The 13728-nt window shown below is 38.8% G+C and overlaps 1 protein-coding gene across 3 annotated transcripts in view; it reads left to right on the top strand.

The window, feature by feature from the left end:
- Positions 1-12041, top strand: part of CYP7B1 (cytochrome P450 family 7 subfamily B member 1) — a 297228-nt gene extending 285187 nt beyond the window's left edge. For all 3 annotated transcript variants that reach the window (XM_073679362.1, XM_073679363.1, XM_073679361.1), the window contains exon 6: positions 11079-12041. In XM_073679362.1, the coding sequence (XP_073535463.1) occupies positions 11079-11375 (297 nt within the window). In that variant the 3' untranslated portion in view covers positions 11376-12041. The remainder of the gene's footprint in view (positions 1-11078) is intronic.
- Positions 12042-13728: the final 1687 nt, after the last annotated feature.

Genomic DNA, 13728 nt, shown 5'->3' with positions numbered 1-13728 from the left:
GATTTTTTTCTCATTACACCGTTTACCGATCAGATTAATTGTTTTTAGATTTTGATATATTGTACATTTCTGTAAGCAGCAATACCAAATGTGTATTTTTTTATTGTTTTATTTTGAATGGGGTAAAAGGGGGGTGATTTGGACTTTTATATACAGTACAGACCAAAAGTTTGGACACACCTTCTCATTTAAAGATTTTTCTGTATTTTCATGACTATGAAAATTGTACATTCACATTGAAGGCATCAAAACTATGAATTAACACATGTGGAATTATATACTTAACAAAAAAAGTGGAAAACAACTGAAAATATGTCTTATATTCTAGGTTCTTCAAAGTAGCCATCTTTTGCTTTGATGACTGCTTTGCACACTCTTGGCATTCTCTTGATGAGCTTCAAGAGGTAGTCACCGGAAATGGTCTTCCAACAATCTTGAAAGAGTTCCCAGAGATGCTTAGCACTTGTTGGCCCTTTTGCCTTCACTCTGCGGTCCAGCTCACCCCAAACCATCTCGATTGGGTTCAGGTCTGGTGACTGTGGAGGCCAGGTCATCTGGTGTAGCACCCCATCACTCTCCTTGTTGGTCAAATAGCCCTTACACAGCCTGGAGGTGTGTTTGGGGTCATTGTCCTGTTGAAAAATAAATGATGGTCCAACTAAACGCAAACCGGATGGAATAGCATGCCGCTGCAAGATGCTGTGGTAGCCATGCTGGTTCAGTGTGCCTTCAATTTTGAATAAATCCCCAACAGTGTCACCAGCAAAGCACCCCCACAACCTCACGCCTCCTCCTCCTCCATGCTTCATGATGGGAACCAGGCATGTAGAGTCCACCCGTTCACTTTTTCTGCGTCACACAAAGACACGGTGGTTGGAACCAAAGATCTCAAATTTGGACTCATCAGACCAAAGCACAGATTTCCACTGGTCTAATGTCCATTCCTTGTGTTCTTTAGCCCAAACAAGTCTCTTCTGCTTGTTGCCTGTCCTTAGCAGTGGTTTCCTAGCAGCTATTTTATCATGAAGGCCTGCTGCACAAAGTCTCCTCTTAACAGTTGTTGAAGAGATGTGTCTGCTGCTAGAACTCTGTGTGGCATTGACCTGGTCTCTAATCTGAGCTGCTGTTAACCTGCAATTTCTGAGGCTGGTGACTCGGATAAACTTATCCTCAGAAGCAGAGGTGACTCTTGGTCTCCCTTTCCTGGGGCGGTCCTCATGTGAGCCAGTTTCTTTGTAGAGCTTCATGGTTTTTGCAACTGCACTTGGGGACACTTTCAAGGTTTTCCCAATTTTTCGCACTGACTGACCTTCATTTCTTAATGTAATGATGGCCACTCGTTTTTCTTTACTTAGAATTTGTATTATGGCAAGAAAAAAGCAGCTAACAGTCTATTCCGTAGGACTATCAGCTGTGTATCCACCAGACTTCTGCACAACACAACTGATGGTCCCTACCCCATTTATAAGGCAAGAAATCCCATTTATTAAACCTGACAGGGTACACCTGTGAAGTGAAAACCATTTCCGGTGACTACCTCTTGAAGCTCATCAAGAGAATGCCAAGAGTGTGCAAAGCAGTCATCAAAGCAAAAGGTGGATATTTTGAAGAACCTAGAATATAAGACATATTTTCAGTTGGTTCCCACTTTTTTGTTAAGTATATAATTCCACATGTGTTAATTCATAGTTTTGATGCCTTCAGTGTGAATGTACAATTTTCATAGTCCTGAAAATACAGAAAAATCTTTAAATGAGAAGGTGTGTCCAAACTTTTGGTCTGTACTGTATATATATATTTTTCTACTTTTTTCTTGCTTCAATAGTCCCCTTAGGAGACTTGAAGCTGCGATTTTCCAATTGCTTGTTCTACACATAGCATAGAAATCATCATCTCCTATTAATGCTTGACACTGGCCGGTATCCATAGAAGAACTGCTGTGACAAGCATGTGGGTCTTCTGCAGACCCCCAGCTGTCATGAAAACCCATCTGTGCTACTCGATCACATGACAGGGGCGTCGATGGGCATGTTTAGTGATGCGCATCCGGTTTGCGCAAGTTAAAGCCGCTATCAGAGATTGATAGCGGAATTTAACATGTTAACAGCCGCGGGTGGATCGCGATTCCACCTGTTACTGTTAGAGGCATATGACAGCTGATCAAATCAGCTGCCATGCCGGCAAAGATGCGGGTTCAGCGCCGGAGCCCGTATCAAAGGCGGGGACACGACCTATGACCTATCTATTCTTCATTAGTCTTGAAGGGGTTAAATATTACAGCAATATTTGAGATGTGCACTTGATATTTTTATGTTTTCTCATGGACCTATGTATGTTATGTAAATGCATGTCACATGTATATTTACATATATATCACATTTGTTCAGAAACTACCACTGCAACTTACACTATCGCATCAGTATGAGTGTGTGGAGCCAATAGATTGTCATTGGCAGTTGGTGGCCTTATGAAGATCAGAAGAGCTGCCATCTAAGTGCTCGTATTAAAGAAGTCATTCAGTCACAAGATATTAATGTCCAATATTCTGGATAATAATAATGGCAGTTAACAAGAACAGTGGAGGTCAAGATAAGTCCTGGAAGACCAAGGAAAATTTCAGTGAGAGCTGCTCATAGGATTTCTAGAGAGACAAATCAGAACCCCCGCTTGACCGCAAAAGACCTTCAGAAAGATTTAGCAGACTCTGGAGTTGCGGTACATTGTTCTACTCTTCAGAGACACCTTCACAGCTTTCATGGAAGAGTTATCAGAAGAAAACTGCTCCTGCATCCTCACCATAAAATTCAGGCTCAGAAGTATGCAAAAGAACATCTAAACAAAGCTGATTCATCTTGGAAAAAAGTCCTGTGGACCGATGAGTTTAAAATAGAACTCTTTGGCCACAATGATCAAAGGTGTGTGTGAGAAAAAGGGCACAGAATTTCAGGAAAATATCATCTCACCAACCATTAACCATGGGGGTGGATCAATCATGCATTGGGGTTGTGTTGCAGCCAATGGCATGGGGAACATTTCATGAGTAGAGGGAAGAATGGATTCAATGAAATTTCAACAAATTCTTGATGCAAACATAACACCATCTGTCAAAAAGCTGAAGTTGAAAAGAGGATGGCTTCTACAAATGGATAATGATCCTAAACACATGTGAAAATCCACAATAGACTACCTTAAAAGGCGCAAGATGAAGATTTTACAATGGCCCTCACTGTCCCCTGATCTGAATATCATTGAAAATCTGTTGCTAGACCTCAAAATAGCAGTGCATACAAGATGACCCAGGAATCTCACAGAACTGGAAGAATTTTCCAAGGAAGAATTGATGAAAATCCCTTCAATAATAATTGAAAGACTCTTGGCTGGCTGCAAAAAGTGTTTACATGCTGTAATGCTTACAAAAGGGGGGTGCTACTAGGTACTAACCGTGCAGGGTGCCCATACTTCTACATCAACCCATTTTCCTTTTTGTAATTTTTAAAATGTAAAAGATGAATATATATATATATATATATATATATATATATATATACAGTACAGACCAAAAGTTTGGACACACCTTCTCATTTAAAGATTTTTCTGTATTTTCATGACTATGAAAATTGTACATTCACACTGAAGGCATCAAAACTATAAATTAACACATGTGGCATTATATACTTAACAAAAAAGTGTGAAACAACTGAAAATATCTCTTATATTCTTGGTTCTTCAAAGTAGCCACCTTTTGCTTTGATGACTGCTTTGCACACTCTTGGCATTCTCTTGATTAGCTTCAAGAGGTAGTCACCGGAAATGGTTTTCACTTCACAGGTGTGCCCTGTCAGGTTTAATAAGTGGGATTTCTTGCCTTATAAATGGGGTTGGGACCATCAGTTGTGTTGTGCAGAAGTCAGGTGGATACACAGCTGATAGTCCTACTGAATAGACTGTTAGAATTTGTATTATGGCAAGAAAAAAGCAGCTAAGTAAAGAAAAACAAGTGGCCATCATTACTTTAAGAAATGAAGGTCAGTCAGTCCGAAAAATTGGGCAAACTTTGAAAGTGTCCCCAAGTGCAGTTGCTAAAACCATCAAGCGCTACAAAGAAACTGGCTAACATGAGAACCTCCCCGGGAAAGGAAGACCAAGAGTCACCTCTGCTTCTGAGGATACGTTTATCCGAGTCACCAACCTCAGAAATCGCAGGTTAACAGCAGCTCAGATTAGAGACCAGGTCAATGCCACACAGAGTTCTAGCAGCAGACACATCTCTACAACAACTGTTAAGAGGAAACTTTGTGCAGCAGGCCTTCATGGTAAAATAGCTGCTAGGAAACCACTGCTAAGGACAGGCAACAAGCAGAAGAGACTTGTTTGGGCTAAAGAACACAAGGAATGGACAATAGACCAGTGGAAATCTGTGCTTTGGTCTGATGAGTCCAAATTTGAGATCTTTAGTTCCAACCACTGTGTCTTTGTGTGACGCAGAAAAGGTGAACGGATGGACTCTACATGCCTGGTTCCCACCGTGAAGCATGGAGGAGGAGGTGTGATGGTGTGGGGGTGCTTTGCTGGTGACACTGTGGGGGATTTATTCAAAATTGAAGGCATACTGAACCAGCATGGCTACCACAGCATCTTGCAGCGGCATGCTATTCCATCCGGTTTGCGTTTAGTTGGACCATCATTTATTTTTCAACAGGACAGTGACCCCAAACAAACCTCCAGGCTGTGTAAGGGCTATTTGACCAAGAGGGAGAGTGATGGGGTGCTACGCCAGATGACCTGGCCTCCACAGTCACCCGACCTGAACCCAATCGAGATGGTTTGGGGTGAGCTGGACCGCAGAGTGAAGGCAAAAGGGCCAACAAGTGCTAAGCATCTCTGGGAACTCTTTCAAGATTGTTGGAAGACCATTTCCGGTGACTACCTCTTGAAGATCATCAAGAGAATGCCAAGAGTGTGCAAAGCAGTCATCAAAGCAAAAGATGGCTACTTTGAAGAACCTAGAATATAAGACATATTTTCAGTTGCTTCACACTTTTTTGTTAAGTATATAATTCCACATGTGTTATTCATAGTTTTGATGCCTTCAGTGTGAATGTACAATTTTCATAGTCATGAAAATACAGAAAAATCTTTAAATGAGAAGGTGTGACCAAACTTTTGGTGTGTACTGTATATTTATTTATTTTTTGCCTAAAATACAAAGGAAATGTGTCATCTTTAACTTTCATCTTCAACTTGCGTAACTGTTCACAGTAACAGTCATTTTGACCAGAGGTTCCCAAAATTTTACATGCCACTGTATATTCTGTACTAGAGATACTTATATATGCATTTCTGTATATATTGGAACACTTGGGGATAATTTGAAACCAATGTTGTCTGAGATTTTGTGAAATGTATTACAATTATATCCCAATCCTGCATCTTAGGTCTTTTTCCCACCAATCACCACAACTTCATTGCCCTCATAATCAAATTTGCTTTTGTAATTAACCAGGATTGTGATTTTTAGGAAATTCTGCATTTTGAGACTGTTTAAACTGTGATGTTGATGGTGTTGTAATTACCAAAATAATACTTAGTATTTAGCATTTCATTATAAATTCATGATTTAGAATTAACCTTTAACATATATGTACTGTATAATTAGCTATATTTATCACTGTTTTTCAGTTTTTCCTGTGAACAGGAATGTATACTAGATTATTAACCATCTGTCAGCCTAGTATGTTCTTAAAACTGCTGTCCATTAACCAGAACCAATGGCATACAATACAGCTGCCCATGTATACTTGCCAAGTGCTTATGTATGTATTTTTATAATCGTGTACTTAATCATTACTAGTTTTTTTGTTAAAGTGATATTGTTTTTGTGATAAAAGCAAAATACTTAGGAATAAAACACATACGGTATATCCTGTGACTGTGGAAGATTGGTGCAAATATAGATAAATATTTTTAAGAATACTAATACTATGCTATTATAAAAAATATATATCATGCATCATAATCTACATCCAACTTTAAACCACTGTTTTTATTTATTCCAATGTATCTGAAAGTTAAAAAAAGAAAAAGAGCTTTGCAAATAGTTAAAAATATTTTACCATTTTAGTTGTAAAGCCCCTATGCATACCTATCTGGATCAAACTTAAACAGCTGCTTTTCTGTGTGACCGACTACAACCAAACCCTTGCATCTTGATTATTAAACTACATTGGTGTAAGAGAGGAAAGGAGAAGAAACACAGACACATTGGCTACAAAATTGAGGCTCTAAACCACTTTGAAGTAGACTACAATGCCCTAAACTGCTGAGCACTGACGTAGCAATCAAAAATACCCCAATCTTTGGTTACCCTGCCTTGTATTTTTTGACCCCTGTTGTTCAGGCAATAGTTTTGTAAGCATTTCCTCATCCTTAGCAATGCAGATTATAGGGATTTACCTTCATGGCTGTTTTACTGGCTCAATGTCGTCCTCCTATACGCAGGCGCTAGAGATGAGCCAATTTATTGGATTGGAATTTAATTCTTCTTGAATTTTGCAAAAATTCATATTCTCCAGAATACAGATTCTCCGCACCAATAAAGCAAAATAGCAAAAGAGAAAAAGAAAAAATCAGCTCACCCACCTAGAAAATCGCAGTACGGAACCAGCAGTGCAACCGGACGAACAATGAGGAACCAAAAAAAAATATCCAGCTGGACAAATCTTCTAAAACCAATTGTTTTATTAGGTCATGAAAAAATATTTAAAAAGTCCACCTTGGGAAGAGAACAGCAAACGCGTTTCGAACTATATGTTCTTAATCATTGCAATGGCTTTGGCTTTTTTCACTCTGGGTTGGTTGTGTCTTCCTGCTTGACTAAACTTCTGTTGTCGTTGCACACCATTCTGTTGCAGCTCATGTTGTGACATTGAGAAATGCATCCTTCAAGATCCTAAGTGTTGGGTGATGCAATGTCATCCTTCAAGATCCTAAGTGTTGGGTGATGCCTGTCGTAACGTCATGATGTTGCAGTATGTGCAGAAACCGCATGGCATGCAGGTATGTTACACAGCTAGTCAAGCCAAAAGCCGCGGACCAGAGGGAAGCAGGCTGAAGATGTGCGCAATGGGTGAAAGCAAAAAGAAGAGGCATAGAAGAATGGACCTTGTGCTCCCGAAGTGGCAGGAGAGCAGAGCAGTGAGATAAATATTATTTTTTTAACATCTTATATTCTTGTTTTTTGATCTTGAAAGACCTCAGAGCATGATAAAAAACCTTCAACTGGCATCAAATAGTTTTGAGGCATATCGAATTTCCCTGAAAAATTTGCATGAATTGCATGCCAAGTTTAAGTCTTTGCAGAATCAATCATCTCTTGTAGGAGCTTAAAAAGTTTAGTGCATGAGGAGACAGATTTCATCACCTACACCTGCACATGTGTAGAGCGTTTTCTCTGTCTGTGTCTAAGTGGGTGGGCCAGAGATGCAATCTCATGGGTAAATCACATGACCATCACAAACTTGATTGATATAAACATCCATTGTCACCTGTATTGTTTTGTCACCCACCATTTACACCACCAATCCATGGACTGCAGGGGGCCTTAAAATGCAGCAATGCGTTTTATTATTTTTGCTCATATTTGTTATTACTCAACAATTTCGTCATTGTAGAAAATAGTCTAGAATTTTAAAGAAAAGCGTTTTTTTCAGGAAATACTCAGTGATCTCTGAATTTGCAGGTTCACATGCATGTCCATGTCAGAGAAAATATATCTCGAAAATAAAAGAAGCAATGGAAAAATCAGCCAACAACATTCTGTGACTTCAGCTTCTTTAGGTGCGGATGAACATATGAAAAAATTTTTAGCATGTCATCAAAGCTGTATATCTAGCACCGGTGTTGTGACACATTTTATGTCAGTTTAGCTGCTTTTCTCCTGCTTTTTCTTTAGGTGAATGATTTACCGTATACAAATTTTGGTCGATAATTAAGTTGTTGCAGAAAGTTTCTTGCAGAAAATAACTCTCTGAGACTCCAAGACTCGTCTATAGTACAGTAGGTTTTATCTACTGTGATTGAGATGTGGTCACCGGCATAGGAATTCTGTGAAATGATTCTGTGTAATTTTTTCCGTGCATACCGAGTGTGATTACACAGACTGTGAGATCCTGTTGTATGTGCTAAGTGTTTACTGTAATATACTTTTCAGTGCTGTTTTCTCACCCATTGTGCAGCTAATGTAAGCTTTCGTAGTTCAATAATATACGGCTGAAAAGTCAGTTTTGGACACTTATATTTTTACATCTAACAACTAGAACAGGGACAGACCATACCATTGATGCAACCTGTGCAGATCTACAGTGCCTTGAAAAAGTATTCATACCCCATGAACTTTTCCACATTTTTTCACGTTTCACACACAAACTTAAATGTATTTTATTGGGATTTTATGTGATATAACAACACAAAGTAGTAAGTATTTGTGAAATGTAAAGGAAATGATACATGGTTTTCTAATTATTTAAAAATATAAATCTTAAAATTGTTACATGCAATTCTATTCAGTCCCCTGTAGTTTAATACCCCTAAATAAAATCCTGAGTGACTAATTGCCTTCAGAAGTCACATAATTAGTAAAGTCTATCTGTATGTAATTTATTCTCAATATAACTACAGCTGTTCTGTGAAGGTCTCGGAGGTTTGTTTGAGAACATTAGGGATTAAACAGCATTATGAAAACTAAGAAACACACCAGGCAGGTTAGAGATAAAGTTGTGAAGATGAGGAAAGCAGGTTAGGTTATAAAAAAAAGCCCAAGCTCTGTGCATCTCACGGAGCACTGTTCAATCCATCATAAAAAAGTGGAAGTTGTATGGCACAACTTAAAACCTACCAAGACATGGCCGTCCCCTTAAACTGACATCCAAAGCAAGGTGAGCACTAATTAGAGAAGCAGCTAAGAGGTCCATGGTCACTCTGAAAGAGATGCAGAGATCCACAGCTCAGATGGGAGAATCTGTCCACAAGACAACTATTAGGCGTATAGTTCACAAATCTGGCCTTTATGGAAGAGTGGAAAGAAGAAAGCCATTTTTGACAGCAATCCATAAGAATTCCTGTTTGCAGTTTGGAAAAAGCCATGTAAGGGACACAGCTAGCATGTGGAAGAAGGTGCTCCAGTCTGATGAGACCAAAGCAGAACTTTTTGGCTAAATGCAAAACGCTATGTGTGACAGAAAACTAATACGGCACATCACCCTGAAACCATCATCCCTAACTTTAAACATGGTGGTGGCAGTATCATGCTGTGGTGATGCTTTTCTTCAGCAGGGACAGGGAAGCTGGTCAGAGTTGATGGGAAGATGGATGGAGCTAAATACAGGGCAATCATGGAGACCCGTAGAGACTGCAAAAGACTTGAGACTGGGGCATAGGTTCACCTTCCAGCAGGACAACGACCCTGAACATACAGCCCGAGCTACAATGGAATTATGTAGATGAAAGCATATATGTGAAAGGCCCAGTCTCAGTCCAGACCTAAATCCCATTGAGAATCTATGGCAAGACTTGAAAATTTCTGTTCACAGACGCCTCCATCCAATCTAACTGAGCTACAGCTAGTTTGCAAAGAAGACTGCACAAACATTTCAGCCTCTAGATGTACAAAGCTGGTAGAGACAGACCCCAAAAAACATACAGCAGTAATTGCAGGGAAAGTTGATCCTACAAAATATTGACTCAGAGAGGCTGAATACAAATGCACATCACAATTTTCAGATTTATATATTTTAAATATTTAAAAAAACATATATAATTTATTTTACACTTCACAAATACTTGCTACTTTGTGTTGCTATATCACATACAATCCCAATAAAATACCTGTGAGTTTGTGGGTGTAACATGAAAAAATGTGGAAAAGTTCACAGGGTTTGAATACTTTTTCAAGGAACCGTACAGGAGCCCACGAGGTAAGGGCGGCCCACTTCCATCTCTAAAGCAGCAAGCAGTTTCTGTTACATATGCATAAAGGGGTGCCTATTTGGACTGCAATGGGCCTCTTTATTGTTCTTGCACAAGGACCTTTTCTGTCTGTGTTTTCACCCATGAACTAGATTCAAATCAGCTTATGTTTTAAGTTATTATTTTAGCATAGTAATTCATTTGCTTTTAATTAAGTACAGTCAGTAACATTATTTATTCCTGTTTTCTATGGTTTAAAAATCCTGGTAATCAGAAATGTGAAAAAAAATAATACAGTTTCAGGAATCATTTGGAACACCTGAGAACAGATCATTGCATTAGTATAGAAATGTATGTGTAAATTTCCAATGTTATTGAGTACATGTGAATCTGGCTCTTTAGCAATTTAAAGAAGGCAGAATTATCCAAATTAACTGTAGCTATTATCAGGCCCAACATAGAATGCAAAAGTGGCCATAAATAAGAAGTTTGTGTTAAAAATTATAATTTTTTGTTTTGAGAGACTTAAAGGGGCATTCTCATGAATAAATGTTCCTGTGCTGAGATAATCTTTTATTGCTGTGTACTGTGTAATGGCTGTGTCTGACCATGCAGGAACATGGTCTGATCATACCACATCTCCTGGGCAGGAGAGAAGCAAAAGAGTATACAGACAGTACAGCAAGGGGTCACAGATGATTCTGTGAGGTAAAACATTACCTTGCTTGTTTTACCTCACAGAAAGAATCAGCTGCAACTTGCAGCTCCACAAAAAGAACAGAGAAAACATAACAGTGGTTTACAAAAAGAAAGGGGAGGAAAAGGCCAAAAAAAGAATTTGAATATTTGTATGTGGGTGGCTGACTGAATTAACACATTTCTCAGCAGTTCTCATTAGCTTCAGAAGGGAGCATTAATGGCTTCTCCTTCAAGTTAATATGTGGAGCATATGAGGATTCCACTCAAGCTTGATGAAGATCCAAGTAAAAGGACCAAAATGTCACAGTAATGGATGATTGAGGTTAAAGTGCCAGAGTTTCTTTTGTAAATAGACTAATAATTAATAGAATTATATATATTTATTTGTACAATTAAATACCTTTTTTTTCTTTCAGGAATATAAATATGATCGTTTTGTAGAGGATGGAAAGGAAAAAACAGCCTTTTTCAAAAAGGGCAAAAAACTCAAAACCTTCCTGATGCCATTTGGTTCTGGAGCCACCAAATGCCCTGGTCGTTTCTTCGCAGTGAATGAAATAAAACAGTTTCTTGCTGTTCTTGTCGTGTATCTGGATATGGAGCTACTTGACTACAAACAAATTGGCCAGGATAACAGTCGCTCAGGACTTGGAATACTTCTGCCTGATTCTGATGTTGACTTTAGTTATAAGCCGCGAAAATTTGATGATTGATTTCCTTTTTCTCTATTGTGCTTTATACACCAATTTATGATAATCAGTTTAATTCAATTTCCTCATTAGATTTAAAAAATTACAATAGGACATTGTGAAATCTGGGAGGACAGTGAAACGCCACATAGCATTGGAATTTATCAAGGTAGCAAATTTTGTTCATTGCATTTTTAACATACAACATGGAAGACCCAGCATTACTTAAGACAGCATACTAGAAATTTACATAAGTTGTAAAACTACTTCATGGTTAAAATGGCAGTGCTAGACTTTTGACAAGAGGACATTTTAGAGGATAAGGACACTCTTGGGAACAGATTTTTTTTTACTTAAATGTATGTATTTTAGGCTAAAAATTATTTTAGCAATTGAGTTTCATTAAACATTTTACACAGGCTCTTTGTTTCCCTACAAATTTCTGGCTGCTGAAAAAGTTAACTGAGAATCTATCAGTCAGTTTCTTCTAACAGAAAAGTTTGTAATTCTTTTTTCTTTTTGACATGGTCTGTGGTCATAAATGAGCAGAGAGGAGCTCAGAAAAAGACAGATCAAAGAATGATGTGACTAAGATTCTCAGATAACCAACTCATCAGCAACACAGGTTTTAGAAGGTCAATGGTGCAAAAATTAAAAAATTATAATGAGACCGAATTGAAAAATGTTTTTGCACACAATACATGCATTTAAACTGGTTTTCCCACCAACAAAAGTTAAATTTAATCAAAAGATCTTGGAATAATAATAAGTTCCACAATTGGATGTGTTTAAAAAAATGTTCCTGTGCTGAGATAATCTTATAAATGTGCCTCTGCTGTGTACTGTGTAATGGCTGTGTCTGACCGTGCAGGAACATTGTCTGATCATACCACATCTCCTGGGCAGGGGGGGAAGCAAAAGAGAGTATACAGATATTACAGCAGGGGATCGCAAATGATGTACATGATTCCACTGATGTCTCACTAGCTGGTCTGCTTGCTTTTTTAGATGTCTTCTCTACTGTAGATCTACCAGGTGTCTGAATGCTGAACTCTGTATAACCCCACCCACGTCACTGATTGACAGCTTTCTATATACACTGTGCATAGGCAGAAATCTGCCAATGAGTGGTTGGGGGTGGGGTTATACATAACTCATGAATATGGAAGACTCACAAGACAACTAGTCTTCTAGAGATAAACTCCTGCTGATAGAATACCGATTTTTTGATATTGTAAAAAGCAGTCCATTAAGTGACACATCACAGGTTTCTGCCCCTATATCATGCTGCTCTCAGATTATGTAGCAAAAACCTGCTGACATATCCTCTTTAAATGCTTTACTGATTACTGTTTCTACACTGAACTCAGTAGTAAAACAGTGCTCTTAAAGAGGTTTTCCACTACTTTTTCATTGATGACCTATCATCAGGATAGGCCATCAATGTCTGATCGGTCGGGGCCCAGTGCCTGCACCATTCCAGCTGTGTCGGCACTCGCAGTCGCGGGGCTCACGTGAGGTTGTTATGTCATGTGAGCCCTCGGCCAATCAGCTCTGGTGTCACTGCCCCCACCTTTGAACATATAAGTAATCAAGAGTGAGTGAGTGGCTAGCTACAGCTATCACTTCTTCTTGATTACTTATACGTCTGAAAGCGGAGACAATGACGCCAGAGCTGATTGGGCTCAGGGCTTACAAAACATAACAACCTCACATGAGCCCCGGGACCGCGAGTGCCAACATTGCTGCAACGACGCTGGTAGTGGAGGAGAGTATAGGTGGAGTATAGGTGCTTTTATTTTAACAGGGGCGAACATTCAGAGTGAGAAGTGTTTGTCCTAGTAGTGGACAACCCCTTTAATGATGAGATATAGCGATATTTTTCACGTATCCACACATGGCAGCTTATATTAAATGATAGATACACTTTCAATCATTATAATTTGGTGAAGGTAGAATGTGAAAAGTAGTGATCAATAAAATTTATATAAAACTGAATTTTCCATTTTGGGTGGAGTGACACTTTCAAAACACACCATTAAATACCCTTCAATTTTGTCATTTTCTGTCTAGCTCAAGTGCTCAGAACTTTACTTTTGCCAATTCTTGGCCTGATATATTGAGCTGTGTATGACTTTCTTTACGTCGGGTCATGCACAGCCTATATCTGCTTCCCTAGCCAGCATAGGAGGTAGTCATTGTCTCAGGATTACTTATTGTGGGAGCTCCTAGTCTTTAAACACAAGAAGGCTATTTTTTTTTACAGTTTTGTTAGTATATTACATTTATTGGGCTTCCATGACCCATAGTTACTGACAGGATGAGGAAGACTCAGGCTTTTATACCGAGAGCATTTGGTCTCATGCAAAAAGCAGAC

Source organism: Phyllobates terribilis, unplaced genomic scaffold (genome assembly GCF_046119375.1).
Source record: "Phyllobates terribilis strain yellow unplaced genomic scaffold, ASM4611937v1 Scaffold_4__5_contigs__length_816908805, whole genome shotgun sequence".
NCBI classification, from domain to species: Eukaryota; Metazoa; Chordata; class Amphibia; order Anura; family Dendrobatidae; genus Phyllobates; species Phyllobates terribilis.
Note: the sequence above shows the minus strand (reverse complement) of the source record. Positions and strands in the feature narration are given on the sequence as shown.